At 39.6% G+C, this 25,290-nt stretch overlaps 1 protein-coding gene across 7 annotated transcripts in view; it reads left to right on the forward strand.

The window, feature by feature from the left end:
• CSNK1G1 (casein kinase 1 gamma 1) overlaps nucleotides 1-25,290 on the forward strand; it is a 147,344-nt gene that overhangs the window by 47,053 nt on the left and 75,001 nt on the right. For all 7 annotated transcript variants that reach the window (XM_054716148.1, XM_054716149.1, XM_054716150.1 and 4 more), the window contains exons 2-4: nucleotides 5,018-5,420; nucleotides 12,766-12,806; nucleotides 19,033-19,102. In XM_054716148.1, coding sequence (XP_054572123.1) covers nucleotides 5,240-5,420; nucleotides 12,766-12,806; nucleotides 19,033-19,102 — 292 coding nt within the window. In that variant the 5' untranslated portion in view covers nucleotides 5,018-5,239. The remainder of the gene's footprint in view (nucleotides 1-5,017; nucleotides 5,421-12,765; nucleotides 12,807-19,032; nucleotides 19,103-25,290) is intronic.

The raw sequence follows: 25,290 nt of genomic DNA on the forward strand, positions 1-25,290 counted from the left end.
ACTTCTATTATAGAGAAAAGGCAAATAGCGATATTAAAATATTTCTTCTAATTAATTTCCTTTCAATGTGCATGAATTTGTGCACTGGGCCACTAGTTTCATTATAAGTTATATCAGAAAAGAAAGATTTAGAAAGCCCAGCAGCCTCTTGTCTATCAACAAAGGCCCAGTGTGTTTAACTTTAAAATTTAAATATTTGTGTGTCTCACTTTTGACACTACCAATATATAAGAATCTGAAATAAACTGTAAATCAGTGATTTATATTTATTTAACAGATTCACAGCTGTCATTCTTTAATATTTTCTTTGATGGTTTTATAATATGACAGTTTTTTTTAGACTTCATGCAACTTCTCAAAATACTATGGCATAAAGCAATAAACTTACTTCAGCCACTTCATTCATGATAGAAGACCATGCCTATTTCTCCCTCTCCCTTCCTCTTTGAAATCTATTGCTGCCTTGTGGAGAATGACTTAGGGCCAAATGAACTCTTGATTTTGGCCTATATCTTTAATATGTTGGCTCAGAGTGGTAGTTACTAGAATTTCTTCCATTTCAATGCAATGGAATGGTATAACATATCTTATAGAGCAGTCTGTAAAGGAATACTTTTTACTGACCACTTCTGAAGCTAGCCATATTTCATCTGTAAACCGGCAGACTTGCATTTGTTGATTTTACTGTAGGTAGCAATTCTTTAAAAAAAAAAAATCTTTATTGATTTCAGAGAGGAAGGGAGAGTGAAAGAGATAGAAACATAAATGATGAGAGAGAATCATTAATTGACTGCCTCCTGCACGCCCCCTATTGGGGATGAAGCCTGCAAACCAGGCATGCACCCTTGATTGGAATCTAACCTGGGACCCTTTAATCTGCAGGCCGATGCTCTATTCATTGAGCCAAACCAGCTAGGGCTAGGTAGAAATTCTTTAAACTGCTAGAGAGCTCATATTTAGTGTATATGTGGGGTCTCATACTTTTAAAAGTATTTTTTCCTTTAATTTTGTATGCCTAAATTGACAGAAACTACTAGAATTAGTCTTATTTTAAAAAATTATTTATTTTTAGAGAGAGAGGAAGAAAATATTGATAATGACTGACTTCTGCATGCCCCCTACTAGGGATTAAGCCCACAACCTGGGCAAGTGCCCTGACCAGGATTAGTCTTCTTAAGGTCCTTGCTGGTATGACTCTAAAAATTCAAATATGTATCCATCATAACATTAGCATGTTTAAGAAATTAGTAACAAGTGATTGTAATAATTTATTCACCAGAAAAATGAAATAAACATCTATATATTGTATTGATATAATTTCTCTCCTTTACCCCCCTAAAATAAGCATATAGTTTGTCTTTTATTGCTGTCCTTAGAAGCCATCTTTTAAAAATAAGGTTAAACTACAACTTACCTTACGTATTGTATTTGACCTGGTTCTTGAGCTATCTTTTTCATATGTTATCTGCTATTAACTGTAAATAAACTATTTAATATCCTTGTGAAATGGAATTCCTAACTAGCCTATGTCTTCATGGTATTGAATTTAAATGAAATAATACTAGCTTCCTGCTGGATGAATTCTAGGAGTTCTTAATATAAATTAGGGCCTTGACCGGTTTGGCTCAGTGGATAGAGCGTCGGCCTGCAGACCCAGGGGTCCCAGGTTTGATTCCGGTCAAGGGCATCTGCCTTGGTTGCGGGCGCATCCCCGGTGGGGAGTGTGCAGGAGGCAGCTGATCGGTGTTTCTCTCTCATCGATGTTTCTGACTCTATCCCTCTCCCTTCCTCTCTGTAAAAAATCAATAAAATGTATATATTTTTTAAAAGTAAATTAGGGTTCTCTTTACTTTTATTATTTGATATAAAATATTTGGTTATGTCACTGGCAGTCTTTTTTTCTCTTAAGCAAGAGTATCATAATTATTTATTTGGTACCAATTATGTGCAAGAAACTTAAGGAGAGATGACAAGATCTTTAATTTCAAAGGCTTAATATCAAACTGACTTTTAGAATACATACCAATATAATCTGGTATATGGTAGGTGGCAAATGAGTGGTATAGATAGTGGTGCTTCAAGTGTTATTGATGAATTGGTTATTAAAGGTTTCACAAAGGATGTAGGATATGAGTCAGGCCTAAACAGGACAGAAGAGTTAAGAGGCCATTCTAGGTATAAGGGCTAAGAATGGATGTTCCTTGTACTATCTTTTTAAAACATGGATTTAAGTAAGGAGTTGATATTGAAGGGACTCAACTGATAAGCTAAAGAGTTTGTAATTGGAAAGTAGAAAATAGTTTTTAGCAGTGGATGGTGATAAAGAAATAGGATTATAGTCCAGCTGGTGTTGCTCAGTGGTTGAGCATCTGCCTATGAACCAGAAGGTCACGGGTTTGATATCTAGTCAGGGCACATGCCTGGGTTGCGGCTCAATCCCCAGTAGAGGGCATGCAGGAGGCAACTGATCAATGTTTCTCTCCCTCCCTAGCCGGTTTGACTCAGTGGACTAAAGGACTGTGGACTGAAGGATCCTGGATTCGATTCCAGTTGAGGGCACATGCCCAGGTTGCAGGCTCTATCCCCAGTTGGGGGTGTGCAAGAGGCAGCCAATAAATGATTCTCATTGATGTTTCTATCTCTCCCTCTCCCTTCCTTTCTGAAATCAATAAAAAATATATTTAAAAAAAATGTTTCTCTCTAATTGATGTTCCTATCCCTCTCCCTTCCTTGTAAAATCGATAAAAACATTTTTTAAACTGATTTTTTGAGAGAGAGAAACATTGATGTGAGAGCAAAACATCAATCGGCTGCCTCCCGCACAGTCCTTTCTGGGGATTGAGCCCACAACCCTGGCCTGTGCCCTGACCAGGACTCAGACCAGCAACCTTTTGGTGCATAGACTATGACCAACCAACTGAGCCACACCGGCCAGGGAAATAAAAACATATTATAAAAAAAAGAAAAGAAATAGGATTGTTAAAATTTCTGTTGTTCAATTAGTTTTCCTTCTTAAATCAGAGGCACCACATAAAGTTGTATTGACTATCTTTCATTAACGCATTAAGCGCCTAGCCTGTTTTGTCTTCCGGATGGAAAGTATAGTGTCAATCACCGGTGACTGACAGGGCGCTTAATGTGTTAACTATGGATTAGAATGTACTAATATCCTATGCATAAGTTAGAAAATTGATATATATTTTTCAATATATTTTTATTGATTTCAGAGAGGAAGGGAGAGGGAGGGAGAGATGGAAACATCAATGATGAAAGAGAATCATTGATTGGCTGCCTCTTGAACGTCCCCTACTGGGGATTGAGCCCACAACCCAGGCATGTGCCCTTGACTGGAATCGAACCCAGGACCCTTGGGTCCACAGGCCAATGCTCTATCCACTGAGCTAAACCAGCTAGGGCAGAAAGTCGATATCTTCAATGTTGAGTTTTTGCCGTATTTGTGGGAAATAAAGTTATTGTTCTGGTCTACAAGCAGGTGTTACAATTATCCTTTTCCCAGCTGAAGGCACTTTTTGGCTTTCTGCAGGTTTCTAACCTTGAGTGCTGTGTTTTTCTAATGCATACATGCAAATGTACATGGAAAAGGAGAGCTGTGGGTGATTACTCCACATAATGTTACACAAGTCTCAGTGTAATGGAGAAAATTAATGACAAGCATTATAAAAATAACCTCCATTTGTTAGAAAAGTAGAATGAACACAAATAAGATATGAAGAGCAAAAGACAAGGTAGTTTTCCAAATTTTATAAAGGAGACTATTATGTGAGTGATAATTTATGAAAATTTGGGAGTTAGTTGAATGCTCAAAATTGTTTGGATAGGCTGACATACTTTTTCTGTCTTCAAAATTTTTTATAGTATAAGGGAAGAAAGTATAGCCTGACAGTTTCTCATAGAGACACACTCCTACCTTAACTGGATGAGACTATCTAAATAAGACATCTTAAATTGTATTTCCATTTTACTAATATTATTTGAGGAACTTTGGGTAAATAAAAATAATTGGAGAATATTAGATACAATTGAAAATATGAAAAGAATGAGGAAAAATATAAATTCATAATGTTGCTCATGTAGGAAATGCAGTAATTGCTGACCTCATCACCCTGATCTTTTTGCCTTAATTTGCTTTATTGCATACATAACCATGCAGCTCTTTTCTTCTTTAAAGTTTTAAGGAAAATATTTAATGAAAGTGAAGCATAACTATGTGTTTAGTGGTAAGAACATTTTTTTGTTGTTAAGGATATTCACGTGGATTATAAAAAATAGCATCAAAATTACCTCATTGTATACTTTTGTTTTGAGCTTAGTCGAGAATTCCCACAGGGATGAGGTTTGTTTAAGACTTTGTTTCTCAGCTTTATTTTCACTTTGGATTTGTGCACAGGATTAGTTTCAGGTACTTTGTCTTTGTATACTTAGTCCACAGTGAAACTAGACCAAAAGTTGAGCTTTCCAAAGTTTTAGTCTGGGACTGCTTAGTACTACTAGGGTTTTGAAAAGTCCTTTATAGAAGTCTCTGTCATTCAGTAGCTTGTCTTGAATTGTGTGATTGCTGTCAGTGCTTGATAAATGGTGGGGTTGGAGGAGGGCGAGAGTGAGTAACCTCATTTTTGATAGGTTCTGTCCAAATTAAAAGGAAGAGCTTTTGTACTCAGTTTATTTAACTAGGTTTAATCCTCCCATATCTTTCTGTTAGCTAGTAATAAAAAAGCTAACAAATAACTTTCTTTTGGGTCATATGTATAGTATTAGAAGAGAGCCTTTTATATTAAAGGCTTGTGTGTTCCCTTAGCTGCCATGGTGAACAGCCTACTGAGCTTATGTTACCTGATGAATAACTAGTCCAGATGGCTAAACTGTTGGAAGATATAAAACCAAAGCCGGTTTCAGGAAACTATCCACTTGGCTCATTTTTGGGTAAGATCCATTGTGGTAACTTTCTCAATTTGTTTTAAAATTTAATTTTTAACTGTTTTCTTGATTTTTTACCTAGGTTACAAAATATCCTTCTATGCTCGAGACCTACAGACTACATGTCCTACAAGAACGATCCAATGGTTTTTCATCCCTTGAAGATACATTAGAAGCATAAATATGGTGCCAAAAGAACTTTCTACCTTTCTCTGACTACGGTTCATTTGGACATACTTTTGTATTAAAGAGAGGTATACAGCCTGAGGCTATTCATTGTGGAGAGACTCTGTCGTGTAGGATAATGGACCATCCTAGTAGGGAGAAGGATGAAAGACAACGGACCACTAAACCCATGGCACAAAGGAATACACACTGTTCCCGACCGTCTGGCTCCTCAACATCCTCTGGGGTTCTTATGGTGGGACCCAACTTCAGGGTTGGCAAGAAGATAGGGTGTGGGAACTTCGGAGAGCTCAGATTAGGTAAGAACTTGGTTATGTCCGTGGCTTCCACTAACTACAGCAGTAGCTATAATAAGCAGTGGTGTCTTTCACAGCAAGTGGTTTATAATTTTATGGGAAATTCTCTTAATTAAGAATTCTCTTAAGAACTAAAGAATTTGTGAATGGGATAGTCATTATCAGCTTATAATTGTTATGCAAGGTTCATATCTATGTGTATAAGCTTTTACATTTTCCACCAATATTTTGATGTAGGGAGCTCTGCATACAGATAAATAATAAAATGAAGATTCTGGTTTAGTTGGCCTACAAGTTAGAGCCCTAAATGCTATATTTCTAACAGACTTTCAGGTACTTTAGATGCTGCTGGCCCTGGAACCCCACACCTTGAGAAGGGAGTTAGGTCTTGTTTTATTTCAGACCTTGCCCTTGATAAGGCAATAATACCCAAATTTAATCTTCAAGGATATGTGTGTGTGTGTGTGTGTGTGTGTGTGTGTGTGTGTGTGTGAAAGGCTTTCCAACTGATACTATGCATTTCTTTCTGGAAGTCCCAGCATTAGGATTGGGCTAAAGTTTCAGGGAGAAATTATGCAAATGTTTTTTTCCCAACCAAGGAAATTGATTTTTTTTAAAAAACCTCACATGAGGATATGTTTTTCATTGATTTTAAGGGAGAGAGGGGAGGAGGGAGGGAGAGAGACACATCAATGTGAGATAGAAACATCAATAGGTTGCCTCATGCACGTGTCCCAGTCGGGGATTGAACTTGTAATAGGGTATGTGCCCTGACCTGGAATCGAACCAGTAACCCTTCAGTGCAGGGGACGACGCTTTAACCATTGAGCAACACTGTCCAGGGTATGCGGAAATGCATTTTTTAATTTAAAGTATAAATTTATGAGTGAGATGATGACTAATGACAAAATCGACCAGTTTGAAGTTGTGAAATTGGGAAGAGGGTATATTGGCTGTTTATTTATAATTCACCTCCTAGGTGAATGAAGAAGAGAAAATGAAAGATCTTATGAAGTTGGACATCAGCTTCAAGAATGAAGAGGTCCCCTTTTAGGCTAAAGTGTTTTCCTTTTCTTCATAAACATTGAGGCTATGACTTATTATGAAGACCCCTTATAGGAGACTTTGGCTCTTGGGGGAATACGGTCAAACCTTTCTCCAACGTCTATCTCAAACAATTCGCTTCTTGACCCGACAACCCTTTCATGCTGATACCTGTCACACATCTCTCAGGCAACGAAGGAGAAAATGTGAGATATGAGTCAGTTTACTGCTGTTAACATTTCAGGATATTGTGCTGTGAATATTTTCATGTATTTTTTGCTTTTTTCTACTGCTTATTATTATTAAATTTTCATTTTTTACTGTATATTTCATTTCCTTTTTGTTAAATTTTCATTTATATTTTATGTTCTTTTTGTTCTTAAAGTTTATTTATAGAAAAACAGTACATTAGACGTACTGTATATAAGAAAGGTTAAAACAGGAAATAATTTGGGGGTCTGGAACAAATTAATTCACTTTACATTATTCCTACTAGGAAAAAATGATTTGGTTTTCAAACAAATCACTTCTCGAACAGCCTTTGGAATGAATTAAGTTCAAGAACTGAGGTTCCATTATTCTAATACATGCAAGAAAACGGATGAATCACAGAAGTAATGTTAAGCAAAAGAAGGCAGGCACAAAAGAGTGGTTTATTATATAATTACCTACATTCGTAGATATTTTAAATAGGTCAAACTAATTTCTTGCGATTACAATCAAAATAGATTATTTTGGGTGGCGATGGATAAGGGTTATTGATTGAGAAGAGGCACAAGAAAGCTTACTATGGTGCTGAAAATGTTCTCTCCCAAGATAGTTACATGATTATGTGTATGGATATGTAAAAATTCACTGAGCTGGTGCACTTAAGGTTTGTGCACTTTACTTCATGTTAGTTACACCTCAATAATAAAGAAAAATAAGTGTTAAAAATTATTTCAAAGGTATATCATTTGTACAAGAGGATTAAAGTTTGATTTTAGATATTAAGAGTATGTGTCAGTGATCCTTATACAGCTTTTCACCTGTTCCTCAGGAGGAGCTGCTTCCCAATTTCTGAAGGGTCCCGGATTCGATTCCGGTCAAGGGTATGTGCCTTGGTTGCAGGCTCAATCCCCGGCCCTGGTCGGGGTGTGCGGGAGGCAACCATTCGGTGTGTCTCTCTCACACCGATGTTTCTCTCTCTCTCTGTCTCTCCCCCTACCCCTCTCTCTAAAAATCAAATTCTCAGGTGAGGATTTAAAAAAAAAAAAAGGCTTCTTGATTTAACTACTAATTGCCTCAAGTTCTTTGGTTGGATTTTAATTTTTATAAGTTCTAGGTAGTAACTTATAAATGTACTACTTTCACTTTAGGGCAAGATAATGTGACAGCTAGAGATCTAGCTAAAACTGAGAACCCGAGGCTGTATGGCCCTTTATCAGTGTGACTGAGACTGAGACACTGGTTCTTTGAAATAGTGCTGTGTCTGATGAAGCTTATGGTAAATGTTGTCTCTGAGGTGACTACTGAAACAGGAAGTCTTCATGTAGTGGTTTTTATGGGCAGCATCACATCCAGGACTGCTGTTTCAAATGGGCTGAGTTTAGGTGTAAACTCAGTTTTTGTAAACTCCAAAAACTATGTAATGCAGGGTTTTGTTTTTTTCCATCAACACTAAAAGAACCCATAGCTAAAAGCTTTGGGATTGTGCCATCTCATCAATGGTACTTCTTACCCGTTAAACTGCCTGCCTCTCTCTCATATATCAGATATATCAATATTTAGCTAGAGCAGTCATTCATTTTAAATGGGCAGAATTTTAACTCTATGTAATTAAGTTCTTCCAGAGCAAATGTTTGAGTACTATCACTCAGGATAGTGGCTGAGTGATTGTCTAGCTTTCCACATATGGCAGTATTTTGTGTTGTCCTGTTTGGTCTAAATCAGTGGTCGGCAAACCACGGCTCAAGAGCCACATGCAGCTCTTTGGCCCCTTGAGTGTGGCTCTTCCACAAAATACCACGTGCGGGCGTGCACGTACAGTGCAATTGAAACTTCATGGCCCATGCGCAGAAGTCAGTTTTCGGCTCTCAAAAGAAATTTCAATCATTGTACTGTTGATATTTGGCTCTGTTGACTAATGAGTTTGCCGACCACTAGTCTAAATGATGTTTCCTGACAAAGGAATTCATTAGAGTAATGCATAGCTCAAGAGAATTATCCAGTCACCTCCAGTGCCTCTTAGGTGTAAGGATAATTGCTTTGTCAGAGGGTGACATGTGCTCAGTTCTTTGATGCCCTCAGAGAAAAAAAGCAAATGTAAGCAAGCTAGCAATTTGTGATATATCAGCCATCATGTTTGGTGTTACAGAGGCTGTTTCATATTATACTTCTGTGATTATATTCTTTTATACAGATACTAGAGGCCTGGTGCACAAAATTCGTGCATGGGGGTGTGTGTCTTTCAGCCCAGCCTGCACCCTCTCCAATCTGGGACCCCTCGAGGGATGTCCGACTGCCTGTTTAGGCCCGATCCTGGTAGTATCGGGCCTAAACAGGCAGTCGGATATCCCTCTCACAATCCAGGACTGCTGGCTCCCAACTGCTCGCCTGCCTGCCTTCCTGATTGCAAGCCTGGGTCCCCCCCAACTGCCCTTTCCTGCAGGCCCAGTCGCCCCTAACTTCCCTCCTCTGCCGGCCTGGTCACCCCTAACTGCCCTCCCCTGCTGGCCATCTTGTGGTGGCCATCTTGTGTCCACATGGGGGCAACCATCTTGTGTGTTGGAGTGACAGTCAGTTTGCATATTACTCTTTTTATTAGATAGGAGGATGAAAATTGAAGACGAGGGGCATTTCAAAATTAGTCTATTATTTTTAGGTTTCATGAGAACTTGGAGGAAGGCATCCTGGTGGAATGGAATGACCATTGCCTACTCTCTTGGTTCTCTTTCTGTTCTCCACTGATTGAACATAATTTTTGACCCTTCTCTTTTTCCTTATCCCTCATGTTTACATGTGGTTAGATTTTTCTTCAAAATCCCTTCTGGCCAGGTAGCTTAGTTGGTTAGAGCATTGTCCCAATATGCCAAGGTTGCAGGTTCGATGCCGAGTCAGGGCACATACAAGAAGCAACCAATGCATGCATAAGTAAGTGGAACAACAAAATGCCTTGATTATAAATCCTGTTTTTAAGTCATTCTCTTTCAGAAAGCATTGTCTCATACCTACAAAAATGGAAGTAATAAAAATTAGACTTATCTATCATCTTGCAGTTACAAAGTACTTTCATATATTCTAACTCATGTAATTTTCATAATGACACTGTATGTGGTAGATATCATTTAAATGTTCTGCTATTAAAACTTCCTATTTATTTTACTTGTAGGTATCCTCTCTTTTACCTTATTACACTGGGTCCAGATGAGTACTTTAAAAACACAACTTTTACCATTATGCTTCTCCTCTTAGCTAACGAGATCTTCGGTGGTTTCACAGCATGTTGAATAATAAAATCGAAAGTCCTATATTTGCATTTAGAATTATCCATAATTTGATAACCAGTCTTCTTTTTTTATTGCCTTAGAACTTTCTCAGAAGAACCTTCTTTGTATATCAAATCAGTCTGGTTCGCTTCAGCAAACATCTGTTACCTATTATATATCAGATACTATTTTATTGCTAGGGATAAAAAGATTAGTTGAACATTCTTCTTGTCCTTAGGAAATTTGTGTCTAATGGAGGTAGAAAGATATATGCATAGCTAATTGTAATATATGTGGAAGATTATGGAACTGGGCGCTGCCTTCGTTCATTTATTTATTTCAGAGAGGGAGAGAGGGATAGAAACATCAATGATGAGAATCATTGATTGGCTGTCTCCTGCATGCCCCCCACTGGGGATTGAGCGTACAACCCAGGCATGTGCCCTTGGCTAGAATCGAACCTGGGACCCTTCAGTCAGCCGGCCAACTCTCTTATCCACTGAGCCAAACCAGTCAGGGCATCACTTCTTTATAAAGTGTATTTAGAAAAGGGATATTTTAAAGGAACCAAAAAAAAAAAAATGGGAGAATAAAAACAGATGAGAAATGTTAACAAAATTTGGGAAGCTGGAAAGCAGATAGCTAAGTGGTAGCTGATTTAGCAATCCAGAGAAAGCTGAATGATTAAAAGGGTAGGCCAGTTTGTAACATAAAATACACCAGATAGGCTCAAGAATTGGAGACATTAGAAACTTCAGAAGGTTGGGATGCAAAAGGAGCCAAAAACAGGAAGCATAGTTGCAGGTCTTTATGTGAAGCAGTTGGATAACTAAACCTTTCCTTCCTGGCATCACCTCCCCCTGCAGCTTCCCTTTCCCATCCTCACGGGAGATGGAAGGTTTACACTGTTGCAGGTGAACTACACTGAAAACTGGCCTTCTTGGCTGAACCTGGGGAAAATGAGAAAAAGTTACCCACTGATTAGTGAGAAACCCTCTCCCCCCCAGACTCTGGAAGAAACAAATCCAAAGTGCCTGGGGTTTCTTTGAACACTTTCTCCTCAAAAGAAATATGTGTATAATTTCTATAATATAGTAAAGTTGTTTTATTGTGACTAAACCATTTTCAGCCTATACCATCTACTTCTCATTTTTTGTTAGATTGCTCATGTAGTTTCTTCTCCTGAGATGCCTTTTTACCTTCTTCAACTTAAAATCCTTTTAATTTTTTTACTCTTGGGATAGGTGGCTAGAAGGAACTGCTTGGGAATCTAGCAGCCCTTTGTCTCACTCAGCCACAATCCCCACTGTGTTTTTTTGTTTGTTTGTTTTGTTTTGTTTGTTTTGTATGTGTGTTTATTGATTTGAGAGAGAGAGAAACATCGATTTGCTGTTCCATTTAGTTGTATATTCATTGATTGTTTCCTGTATGTGTGCTGACTGAATATCGAACCCACAACCTTGGAATATAGGGACAGTAATCTAACCAACTCAGCTACCCAGCCAGGCTAATCCCTGCTGGTTTTTACAGCTAGAAGTTACAGGGACTTCTCTTTCTGGCACTAGAACCCTGGGTTGGGACCCCTCCCTCCTCAGGGGTGACTTCCACAGCTGAGATATTTATCCTGGTTTTTATCTGCCACATGTTTGTTTGGTATACCAACCCGTTCCATGTCTTTGCCTTTCCTACCAGTCTGGATGTGGCTTCTTTATATCCTTAGTTGTAGGGCTTCCACTCAGCTAATTTCAAGTGGTTCTGAGTGATGGTTGTTCTGTAGTTTAATTATAATTTTGATGTCTATACAAGGAACTTTTAATCAGTTAAGGTTTGGGGTGTCTGAGATGTGTAGAGCATGGTCTTAAGCACCATAGGACATTGACAGAATTCTTAGATAAAATCTCTACTCCTCAAGGTATTTGTAGTCTAGCTGACTGAGATAGTACAAATAAATAAGAAGCAATGTAAAATCCAGTGCAGTGACTATATATTGTATACAAAACACTAGGGAGGAATTAAAGCTTTCAAGAATCAATGGGGTTAGGGAGGTGAAGGTAGCTAAAGTACCCAGCATGTAATATGGGCTCACTCAGTGATAGTTATTGCTCTTATCCTCATTCTCACTGCCAAATTCCTATTCTAAATGTTTAGGAAAATATTGATTTTATTTATACAAGCAGAGAGATTGAGAGGAAAAATTGTTATTATTTCAGGAAGAACTTTAAGATGTTTAAATGTTAGAGAGCTGCTTCCTGTACATAGTGAAAGATACAGAGCTAGAGTTTCTAGTGAAGGGTCAAAACAGCTTTGAGAATCATTTCCTTATATACAGTAGATAAGTTTTCCAAAAGGTGATTAGGACAATAGTTGGTTTTATTTCACACCGTTCTTTATACCAACTAATATTGACACTAAATACCATGATAAAAAATATAAAATACCCATTTGTCAGTGATTTGGAAAAATGAGGGTGTGTGTTTATTGTGCCAAGAGTTAAAATCTCTATATCTTTGAAATTCTGGATTTTTTTTTCTTGGTTAATCTCATGGTTTAATAGTTAGGGAATATTAAAAAAAATAAAATGTGCATATGTGAGAGAGATAAGTAGATTTTTAAAAATATTCTTGTCTCTAATTTAAATTTTCAAATTCTCAAGCTGTTTTTTGTTCTTGTCTCGCTGGGTCTTACCATCTTTATTTAGCTTTTCAGCTATAAATCATGTTTTATATATGTGAACAGCTTTGGGAATGTGACCTTTCTCATGACCCTGTAAGCTAAGATTTTGCTTTGTATTTCCAGGAATAAGTATCACTAAAACATACATTTTGCTTTTTTCCTAGGTAAAAATCTCTACACCAATGAATATGTAGCTATCAAACTGGTGAGTAGAATATATATTTGTACTAGGTGAATTTTGGTGCTCTCACCCTCATGTATATTTTTTTACAGGAAATAATTGTGAGCATTTACAAAAATACTCATTTTTTTTCTCTTGCATATGATCCCATAAAGTCATTTTCCTTCAACTATATATAGTGTTACAGTCATGAATCACTGTATACTATATAACATTAAATGATACTAAATATAGTTTAGCCATGATGAATCAAAAATAGTTAATAAAAATATTGCTGGAAGAAAAAAAATCACTGCAAAACTAGTAATTTTTGTGAACTTTATACCTTTCACAGCACTATTTAAAAGATAAAATCAGCCCTAACCGGTTTGGCTCAGTGGATAGAGCGTCGGCCTGCAGACTGAAAAGTCCCAGGTTTGATTCCCGTCAAGGGCATGTACCTTGGTTGCAGGCACATCCCCAGTTGAAGGTGTGCAAGAGGCAGCTGATTGATGTTTCTCTCTCATCGATGTTTCTAACTCTCTTTCCCTCTCCCTTCCTCTTTGTAAAAAATCAATAAAATATATTTTTTAAAAAAAAGATAAAATCATTTCCCCTGGCCAGTGTTACTTGGTTGAGCATTGTCCAAGGCACTGCAAGTTCACTAATTCAGTTCCCAGTCAGGGCACATACCCAGGTTGTGAGTTTGATCCCTAGTTGGGGTATGTGCAGGAGACAATCAATCAATGTTTCTCTCACATCAGTGTTTTTCTCTCCCTCCCTCCCTCACTTTCCCTTCCCTTCTCTCTCTAAAATCAGTAACAACATATTTTTTAAAAGATAAATTCATTTGAAAATTTTATCATTTTTGTGACTGATTCATTTTTAAAATGTAAGGTATTTATTAATATACTTAGTACAGAAATAAATTTGATCATCTAATCATTGTCTTCAAAAGCTGCCAAACATGAAAAGCACATCATGTGCTCAAATTTGAAGCAAAGAGAGGAGAACCAAGATGGCGGCATAGGTAAACGCTGATACTGCCTCCCACAACCACATCAAAATTACAACTAAAATACAGAACAACCATCATTCAGAACTGCCTGAAATCTGGCTGAATGGAAGTGCTACAACTAGAGAAGTAAAGAAGAAAACACATTGAGACTGGTAGGGGGGCAGAGGCGCTGACATGTGCTGGTCAGACACCCATGTGCAGCATTTTTTTTATTTGGGGGGGGATATCTTGACTGCGGAGTCCTCCCATGAGGAGCAGGGGGTCCCATACCAGACCCCCAGCCAGGGTTCCAGAGCTTAGAAGAGGAGCCCCCATAACTTCAGGCTATAAAAATAAGCAGTTATTATGGCTGAGTGACACGGAGGCTGCTGGAGACCCAGGCAGTTCCTTTTAAAGGGCCGGCACATGAACTTACATGGTCCCGATCCCTCTGAGCTCCAGCTCTGGGTCAATAGCTTGGGGGGTTTCAGGAACATAGGGGGACATATGTGGAGGAACGGGATTGTCTGTCATCAGAGTAAGAACTCAGGGACAGCTTTCTCCCAGCCATGGGTGCTCTCAAGGGTCATTGTTCCTATGCTGAGACCTCCCCTGTCACAGAGCTGACAGCCATATCTAAATTTCCATCAGCCTGGCTCACACTGTTTGTTCCTCCCTGGTGATTCCCTGAAACCTAGCCCCATTCAATTTGCAGCCTCACTCAAGCTATTTGCAGCAGCTTTCCCATTTTTATGGCCTGTCCTGGCTCAGGCTTCAGACTTTCCTAAAATCTCTCAAACAGCAAGGAGCTGGCGTCAGCAAGACCTGGCACTAGCAACAGCCTGCCTTGCTTCACAGCTTGGCCATGCCTATGCACTTCTAAGCCCAACACAAGTAACAGCCACCTGCAGATCCCTCTGTAGCTCCTGACATGTGGGCCCCAGAGCCAGGCACCTGGTGGACAACTTCAGACCATACCATATTAGAACTCTACATATCCATGAGCCAAACACTCAAGGGGCAGACTCAGTGAGCACCAAAGCCCTACTGAAGCAAGTCCTGCTCCACAGGGGTCTCTTCTGCAAAGCAGTTCTTCCATTATAGTCCAAGCTGGTCCTCACAGCCAATTGGTCTGGAGGTCAGCTCCTCCCAGTGATGCCAACAGCAATCAAGGCTCAACTACAACAAGATTATGCACACAGCGCACACAGGGGCCCATCTAGAGTGCCCAACTCAGGTGACTGAGGAGGCTGAGCCACTGCCCTACAGTACACCTACTACACAAGGCCATCCTATCAGTTCCAGGAGACATAGCAGCACTATCCAGTACATAGAAACAAGCACAAGGAAGCAGCCAAAATGCGGAGACAAGAAACATGTCACAAATGAAAGAACAGAAGATATCTCCAGAAAAAAACTAAATGAAATGGAAGCAAACTATTAGATACAGAGTTCAAAACAATGGTTATAAGGATGCTCAAGGATCTTAATGAGAGTTTCAAGGGAGTTAGTGAGATTTTCAAGGATCTCAGTGAGAATTTTAAAGACATGAAAAAGGACCAGTCAGAAATTAAGCATATGCTAACTGAAATAAAGAATAATTTATAGGGATTCAACAGTAGAGGAGAGGATTCCGAGAACCAAATCGACGATTTCGAATATGAGGAAGAAAAAACAACCAATCAGCAGAGCAAAAAGAAAAAGGAATAAAAAAATATGAAGATAGTGTAAGGAGCCTCTGGGACAACTTTAAGCGTACCAACATTAGCATTGTGGGGATGCCAGAAGCAGAAGAGAGAGAGCAAGATATTGAAAATCTATTTGAGGAAATAATGACAGAAAACTTCCTCTACCTGGTGAAAGAAATAGACTTACAAGTCCAGGAAGCGCAAAGAGTCTCAACAAGAGGAACCTAAAAGGGCCCACACCAAGACACATGATAATTAAAATACCTCAGGTTAAAAGACAAAGAGAGAATTTTAAAAGTGTCAAGAGTAAAGCAGTTAACTACAAGGGAGCACCCGTATGACTGTCAGCTGATTTCTCAACAGAAACTTAGCAGGCCAGAAGAGAGTAACAAGACATATTCAAAGTGATGATTAGCAAGGACCTATAACCAAGATTACTCTATCCAGCAAAGCTATCATTTAGAATTAAAGGTCAGATAAAGAGCTTCACAGACAAGAGGAAGCTAAAGGAGTTCATCACCACCAAACCAGTATTATATGAAATGCTGAATGGTATTCTTTAAGCAGAGGAAGAGAAGGAAGAAGAGGAGGAGGAGAGGGGAGGAGAAGGAAGAAGGAGGAAGGAAAAATGGGAAGAAGAAAGATAAATATGTACAATAAAATGGCAATGAATACATATCTATCAACATTTGAATCTAAAAATCAAATGAACAAGGAATCTAATAAACAAAATAAACTAAAAAAAATAGAATAGAACCAGAGGCATGAAAACATGGAACAGGTGATGACTCTCAGAGGGAAGGGGGTAGGGTTGTCAGGAAGATATCAACCAAAGAACTTATATGCAAATATTACTTATGGACACAGATATTAAGGTGGTGAAGACTTGGAGTGGGGCAGGGACTGGGTGGAGGGGAACAGCAAGGGAGACATCTCCCTTCCTCTCTGATGTCAATAAAAATATATTTTTTAAAAATCAATTTGAGTTCTGATATTTTTGTGTAAATATTCAGAAATGGGATTGTTGTATCATATGGTAATTCCATGTTTAATTTTTTGAGAAATTGCCATACTCTTTTCCACAGTAGCTCCGCCATTTTGCAGCATTGCACAAGGATTCCAGTTTCTCCATATCCCCACCAATACTTGTTATTTTCTGTGGTTTTGGTAATAGCCATCCTAATGAGTATTCAGGTATATCTTTTAGGGTAGTGTTTGATTTTCTTGTTACCTAATTGCCTGGTATACTGTCAATACAGAGTAATTAACCAGCCAATTCTTGAAGTTTGTTATAGAGCAAAGTGTGATAGTTCAGCTACTTTATCTCTGGGGTCTTTAGAAACTGTTTTTGAAAACTTGATCACCATATTGTTCACATATTTTAATTGCATGTATAATTTAATTTTCTTAAGTGTAAAGCTAAATATACATAAAAATTTTTCTGCAGCATTATTCATAATATTGAAAACTGAAAGCAATTCGTGTGTGTGTGCATACATATACAGAGGAGTACTATAGACATTAAAAATAATATACAAAAATAAACAAACAAACAAATAAATAATATACAGCCCTGGTCGAGTGTCTCAGTTGGTTGGAGTGTCATCCCGTGCACCAAAGGGTTGTGGATTCCATCCCCAGGCGGGGAGGGTATGGGAGACAACCAATCAATGTTTCTCTCACATCGATGTTCCCCTCTCTCCCTCTCCCTTCCCCTCTCTCTAAAATCAATAAAAGCCTAGACCATTTGGCTCAGTTGAATAGAGCATCGGCTTGCAGACTGAAGGGTTTTGGGTTCAAATTCGGTCAAAGGCATGTACCGTGGTTGCAGGCTCAACCCGGGAGGCAACCCATTGATGTGTCTCTCTCTCTCTCTGTCTTTCCCCCTTCCACTCTCTCTAAAAATTAAAAATCAATGGAAAAATATCCTCGGGTGAGGATTAACCATAAATAAAGAAATAGATAGATAAAATCAATAAAAACATATCCTTGTGGGAGGATTAAAATATATATATATATATATATATATATATATATATATATATACAGTTTTACTTACTGCCATGAAAAGATGTCATTCTCACATTGTTGAATTTAAAGGCACATTTACAGAACAGCAAATGGAGCATGATTTCACTTATTTAAAAAATTTTTTAGTCTATACTAATAAAAGGCTAATATGCTAATTAGACTGGGAGACCTTCCGGACGTCCTTCTGGACAAAGCCGGGGGTTTGGCCAGCCTGCAAATGGTCCTCAGCCCCTCGCCCCACCCCACAAAGGGACCCCCACCCTGATTTGGGACCCCCTTCAGGGCAGACCAGCCAGACCCCACCCATGCACCAGGCCTCTATTCTATACTAATAAAAGGGTAATATGCTAATTAGACTGGGAGACCTTCTGGATGTCCTTCCGGACAAAGCCATGATGGCAGGGCTGAGGCAGAGGTGGTTAGGGGTGATCAGGCCAGGAGGGGAGGGCAGTTGGGGGCAATCAGGCTGGCGGGGGGGTGGGCAGTTGGGGGTGAGCAGGCTGGAGGGGGTGGGGGCAGTTGGAGGCGATCAGGCCGGCGGGGGGGGGGGACAGTTGGGGGTGAGCAGGCCAGCAGGCAGAATGTTTAGGGGTGACAGGCAGGCAGGCAGGTGAGCAGTTAGGAGTCAGCGGTCCGGATTGCGAGAGGGATGTCCCAGATTGGAGAGGGTGCAGGCTGGGCTGAGGGGCCCTCCCCTCTCCCCCCCCCTGCACGAATTTCATGCCACTAGTTTATATATATTAGTAAATATTTGGAAGGACATTCACCAAAATGTTAATAGTGCTTCTCTGTAAAATGATAGGGGCTCATATTATTTTTAGTTTCTTCCTAATTTTTGTGTTTTTTAAAATTTTCTTCCTGAGCATATGTCATTTTTTTCTAAAAATAATAAAACTGTTTATTAGCCCAAGTTCATAATAAAACAAGCAGGAAATACATGCCAGTAGTTAATTAAAAGATTTGACATCTGGTTTCCTAGGATAATACATTTCAGGAGAACACTTGATGATGAGGGGGAGCTATCCTTGAATGATGGCTCATACAGAGTAATTTTTATTTAAATATCTATGGAAGGAATTATATGTAATTTGGTTTCATCTTCTCCCTAGCTATGATTTCAAAGAGAAATTGTGGTAAGAAAATGCTATCATATGTAGATATCATCTCTAAAATATTAAGTGATCTTATGGATGAAAAAAGTGAAGAGATAAAGAAGTACAAATTGGTAGTTACAGAATAGTTACCAGAATGTAAAGTACAGCATAGAGAATATAGCCCATAATATTGTAATAACTATGTATGGTGTCAAATTGGTGCGAGATTTATTGGGATGATTACTTAGTAAGTTGTATAATGTCTAATCACTGGGTTGTACATTTGAAACTAATATAATAATGTATGTCAACTATAATTGAAAATAAAAAATTATTTAAAGTAAAATAAATAGTTAAGAAATAAATAAATATTAAGTGATCTTAACTCTGGTTTGTGTTGAAAACCTAAGAATAGAAAAATTCCACTTGTCTAAATCTGATCTCTCTTTTTTGGGTTTCAGGAACCAATAAAATCACGTGCTCCACAGCTTCATTTAGAGTACAGGTTTTATAAACAGCTTGGCAGTGCAGGTAAGTCAAGTCTGTTCTCTCCGTTTACTAAAATATAGATTACTGGAAGCCCTAAAATTTGCACATTTTCTTGACTTTACTCTCTTACCAGACACATATCTCCTCTGCTTGCTAGGTAGGTAAATAAACATAGTTAAAAAGCTACTTGGTCTTTGTCTCTTGGAGGAGCAGTTGAGTTGATTGGGGATCTGTGATTCTATTACAGTACCTGTAAACCAACCTTTGAAAGCTTTCGCCCACCTGAAATGTACCTGGTATGGGGTTTTGCCTTTTGGCAGTTTACTTATTTTCTTTCTATCTCTTTATGTATACCAAAAGAAAGGAAGAGTGGTTGCTAATTTGCAAGCTATATTTTACCATATTGAGACTATATATCCATTTTAAAGACATATTATAAAATACATGTTCTGAAATACCATAACACTGTCATTTTATTCATTGTTTTCATTAATTTGGAAGACCTATCTAAATAATTGTAATAACCTATACCTTTGAGGATTTAAAAAAATTAAGATTGTAATTTTTTTAAACATGCTTTTTTTTTTTTTTACCTAATAGCTCTAATTTTTAAAACATCCTCCTGGTTTCCAGAAAAGTATCTTGACTTAGCAAATGTTACCAACCTTAAGGAGGTTGTACCTATAGGATTTTATCACAGAAGATTAAATCCTTCAGTGCTGGAATTCAGCATTACTTGATATTAGTAGACATTCCTTTGCTTTGTGCTTTCTTCAATGTGACAGTTTTATGTGAATGACTCAATGGTTTCTATTTCAAGTATCACTTTTGAAGGTACTATTGAAGGAATTTGAGTTACACTTCCTTAGAATATAGAGAATTCTATAAGAGCCTCTTGGTGTTATTAAAGTTGTCTTATACTCTGACCATGGCAATAATCAGCCATAGTCATAACCAAAGCAGGCGAGGATAGGCATTTGTCTTTCATTGAACCTAACAAGCATTCTTGCTCACAGTAGCCTCTTAGTATATACTGTTTGTTCATTGATGGTATCCTTAAATATGGAGTGTGCCTGGCATAAGATTTAAGATTGCCAACTGAGTGCATAGAACTAAACTTTAAAGTTGGCTGTAAATTTCACGGTGATAATTATCACAACTCACTTATGATAAACATATTTTTACATTTTTCAAAAATTTAGGGCACAGGTAAAAACATGATAGATTCAGCCTAACTTAGAAGTTTGAGTAGACCTAAGGAAAATGACAAGGCCAGTTTGCAGAATTTCCTCTGTAAGCCCTTCCAAATAGAATGAACCAGATTAGGCCAATGTTCCCTTTTCAATATGAAGCCCCTAAATCTGATGAACCTGTTAATAGGGATAACATCTGTGCTGCTGGGTTCATACTATCCCCAAATACAAGAGAGCATTGCAGATTCTTGATGTTTTGGCATTCTACATGCACTAAAAATATTATTAAACTAGAAGACTGGTGCACGAATTCGTGCGCCAGTGGGGTCCCTCAGACTGGCCTGCAGGATTGGGCCAAAACCGACTCTCCGACATCCCCTGAGGGGTCCCGGATTGTGAGAGGGCACATGCCAGGCTGAGGGACCCCACCAGTGCACGATTGGGGCAGGAGAGGGACGCGGTAGGGCTCCAGGGCATGTCCGCCCATCTCGCTCAGTCCCCAGCAGCAAGCTAACCTACAGGTCGGAGCGTCTGCCGCCTGGTGGTCAGTGCATGTCATAGCAAGCAGTTGAATAGCCTTAGAATATCATTAGCATATTATGCTTTGATTGGTTGAATGGCCGACCAAATGATTAGACACTTAGCATATTAGACTTTTATTATATAGGATAGGTAGATCATTGGATAAAGGGAGTTGATGGGACATCTGTAATACTTTCAACAATAAAGATAACTTTTTTAAAAATTAAAAAAAAATTGCCTTTCAGCCCTAGCTGGTTAGGCTCAGTTGATAAAGCATCGACCAGCAGACTGAAGGGTCCCAGGTTCCTTCCGGTCAAGGGCACATGCCGGGTTGTGGGCTTGATCCCCAGTAAGGGGTGTGCAGGAGGCAGTCAATCAGTGATTCTCATCATTGATGTTACAACCTCTCTCTCTTTCTCCCTTCCTCTGTGAAATCAATCTTACTGCATAAAAAGCTTACTATTTCACAATTTGCTACTTAGTTCCTATAAGAAGGTGTTCAGAAAGAAAGGGAACATGTTATTACATCACTTTATTATCATTTGTTGAACTTATGCTTGAAACTGTTAACACACAGCTCAAAGAAATGGGGACAGAAACGGGTTCCTTGGTGATGGAGGAAGGTAAGAGAAAGACCATAATGCCATTGCTGCTGTTAGTGGTAGAGGAGCAGCATATAACAGTTGTTGCAAATGCCTCTGAGCTTGTAACAGGGGGCTCAACAGTGTTCCATGGAAATAAAAAGGCAAAATTTTGGCCCAAATTTGAAGAACCTCCAATGCTCTGGGATATCCAACAAGGAATTACCGTAAAGAGCAATAAACTCTATGGCTAGGAGTAGTCAAACAGAGATGGATGACCAATTGTTAAGAAGCAATTTTTAAAAATATATTTTTATTTCAGAGAGGAAGGGAAAGGGAGAGAGAGAGATAGAAACATCAATGATTAGAACCATTGATCTGCTGCCTCCTGCACACCCCCTGCTGGGGATCAAGCCTATAACCCAGGCATGTGCCCTGATGGGGAATCAAACCTTAACCTCCTGGTTCATAGGTTGACACTCAACCACTGAGCCACACCGGGCAGACTGTAAAAAGCAATTCTTGCCCTGCAGCAGTGGCTTTATGGTCTTACTCTTTATGGTCTTTCTCTTACCTTCCTCCATCACCAAGCAGCTGGTTTCTGTCCCCATTTCTTTGAGCTGTGTGTTAACAGTTTCAAGCTTAAGTTCAACAAATGATAGTAAAGTGATGCAATACCTTTTTCCCTTTCTTTCTGAACACCTTCTTATAGGAACTAAAAAGCAAATTGTAATAAGATTGTAAGCTATTTTATGTAATAAGATTGATTTCCTGTCTCTTAGAAGGAGGGCAGTTTCCAGGCAGAAGTTGAACAGTTATACATTCTGGATGTTGTGAGGCCAATTTGTGCACTGGGTAAAAAGTTAGAATACCTGACTTTTTTTTTATTAATCCTCACCCAAGGATATTTTTCCATTGTTTTTTAATTTTTAGAGAGAGTGGAAGGGAGGGGGAGAGACAGAGAGAGAGACACATCGATTGGTTGCCTCCCACCTGTGCCCAGACCAGGGGATTGACCTGCAACCGAGGTATTTGTCCTTGACTGGAATCAACCTGGGACCCTTCAGTCTAAGGGCTGACACTCTATCCAGTGAGCCAAACTGACTAAGGCCTAGAATACATGACTTTTAAAGACCTATTTGAACTCTAAGATTGTATTAAAAAATAAAAACTTTAAAAAAATATATTGTTTTGATTTCAGAGAGGAAAGGAGAGGGAGAGATAGAAATATCAATAATGAGAGAGAATCATTGATCGGCTGCCTCCTGCACGCCCCCTACTGGGGATCGAGCCTGCAACCCGGGCATGTGCCCTTGACCAGAATCGAACCCAGAACCTTTCAGTCCACAGGCCGACGCTCTGTCCACTGAACCAAACTGACGAGGGCAATAAAAACTCTTAAAGGCCCTAGCCAGTTTGGCTCAGTGGACAGAGCATCAGCCTGTGGACTAAAGGGTCCCAGGTTTGATTCTGGTTAAGGGCACATGCCTGGGTTGTGGGCTCGGTCCCCAGTAGGGGGCCTGCAGGAGGCAGCGGATCAATGATTCTCTCTCATCATTGAAGTTTCTATCACTCTTTCCTTCTCCTTTCCTCTCTGAAATAAAAATATATTAAACAAAACAAAACAAAAAACTCTTAAAGACCACATATTACTGTATAAGAAACATTATGGTACACATTTATATTATAGTTGGTATCTTCCTCAGTTTCAGAAAATATAAACTTATTTTTTTAGAATTTAATTATCCTATTTAAGGAGGGAATATGCTAATTGACTGCCACACCCTCGAAGATGGCGGTGCCCAGTTCCCTCAGCCCTGCTGGGGCGGCAGGCACGCAGGACAGCCGGGCCCACTCCCAGGCGGGTCCAGCCACTCCGCGCACCTGCCTCTGGAGTCCCCCGGTCCCCTTAGCTCCCACCTGCCCCGGTCCGGCCCAAGGCACAGGCAAGCCTTGGATGTTGGCTGCCCAGCCGTCCAGAACCAGCCCAAGGTGCAGGCAAGCCTTGCATGGCGGTTGCACAGCCTCCCAGGGCCAGCCGCCAATGGCAGCTGCCCAGCTGCCCAGGGCTGGCCCGAGGTGCAGGCAAGCCTCAGATAGCGGCTGCCCAGCCGCCCAGAGCCCCCCAAGGCTCAGGTAACCAGCACCGGCTGAGGCTTGCACTGCCGACAGTGGCAGTAGCAGAGGTGTGATGGGGGTGTCACCTTCCCCTGATCGCCAGGTCGCCTCCCACCCTTGAGAGCTCCCGGACTGTGAGAGGGGGCAGGCTGGGCTGAGGGGACCCCCTCGCCCCGCTCCAGTGCATGAATTTTCATGCACCGGGCCTCTAGTATTATAAATATGACACTGGCAAAATGGACATCCAATGAGCCGTGAATCAAATGGGGACATTATCTAGTGTTTCCCATCATTGGATGGCTTGGGGCAAGGTATGTTTTTATTTTCAAATTATGGTTTGAACCTGAGATTGCTGGAGAATTTCTAAATTTATTACAAAGAAAAACTTTTACTAGTAAATGTTACTCTAACTATATATAATTGACTATGAGAAATTATTGTCATTTTTCCCTGATTATTGGAAAGTCGAAGTTTTAGATGTTCTCTGTTTCTAAACCAAATATATTCTTCAGTTTTGTCTTATTTCTGCTTGATTCCTTCTTACATCACTGTGTTTTGATTTTTCATGGCACAATAGGCTTTGGCATTGGACATAATTATGCTTTTCAGATGTAGTTTCTATAGGTTGTTCTGAGTACACAAGATTAGGAGTCAGGGACTTAAATATTGACTCCGGATTCCCTGTCAATAGAATTGCCTGCCCTGCTGGTAGCTTCAGTATTGGTTTGGTACAATGATCCAACTTCACAAGAAAGAATAGCAGTATTTAATCTTGGTAATTAAAGCTGTAAGCCTTGCAATCAGCAGAAGAAAGCACCCTGTGAGTTGTAACCATCTTTCTTATCATTTTCTTCAGTCATCAGTGTTGTGTTAATTGTATGATAGCCACCATGGTAAGTCCCAAACTTACTTTCCTATTATGGGAATGTTTTTATGCTCTCAGAATCCTTTTACTTAAGAGGGTGTATACAGCGCCGAAACTGGTTTGGCTCACTGGATAGAGCGTCGGTCTGCAGACTGAAAGGTCCCAGGTTCAATTCTGGTCAAGGGCATGTAAATTGGTTGCGGGCACATCCCTGGTAGGGGGTGTGCAAGAGGCAGCTGGTCGATGTTTCTCTATCATCGATGTTTCTAGCTCTCTGTCCCTCTCCTTTCCTCTCTGTAAAAAATCAATAAAATATATTTAAAAAAATAAAAAAAAAAGAGTGTATACATAGTCAATTTAACATTTTCCCAGCTCACAGCTGTTTTATCCCATACTAGAGGCCTGGTGCACAAAATGAGTGCACAGGTAGGGTCCCTAGGCCTGGCCGGCAATCGGGGCCTTCCAGCTGCTGGCCATGGCCTCCCATCCCCGGCTGCCGGCTGCTGACCGGAGCCTTCCTTTGTTCCGCACCGCCCCCTGGTGGTCAGCGCATGTCATAGCAAGTGATTGGTCTCCCGGTCAAACTCCCGCAGGGACAATTTGCATATTAAGCTTTTATATATATATATAGCTACTACTCACTTTTGCTTGTATTGAACAGGGTTGATAGATGACAGGATTGTAGCAGAGATAGGCAAAACCAGTGGGCTAAACACAACAGGAAGCCTAAACATAAGAGAGGGTCAGTATGAGCATGAAGGTTCATAGCTAGACATGAGCGGCCACATGATAAGGGCCTAGTATAATATATGTTTGGTAATTAAATAAAAGATGAATAAATCCAAGTATGCAGCAGAAATTGCAGGAGGGAGGAAGAGGAAATGAATCAGAAAGGACAGAAACAAATGAAAGAGAATGAAGGTAGGCAAATGGCAAGAAAATAGGCCTCTA

This window comes from Eptesicus fuscus, chromosome 5, assembly GCF_027574615.1.
Source record: "Eptesicus fuscus isolate TK198812 chromosome 5, DD_ASM_mEF_20220401, whole genome shotgun sequence".
NCBI lineage: Eukaryota > Metazoa > Chordata > Mammalia > Chiroptera > Vespertilionidae > Eptesicus > Eptesicus fuscus.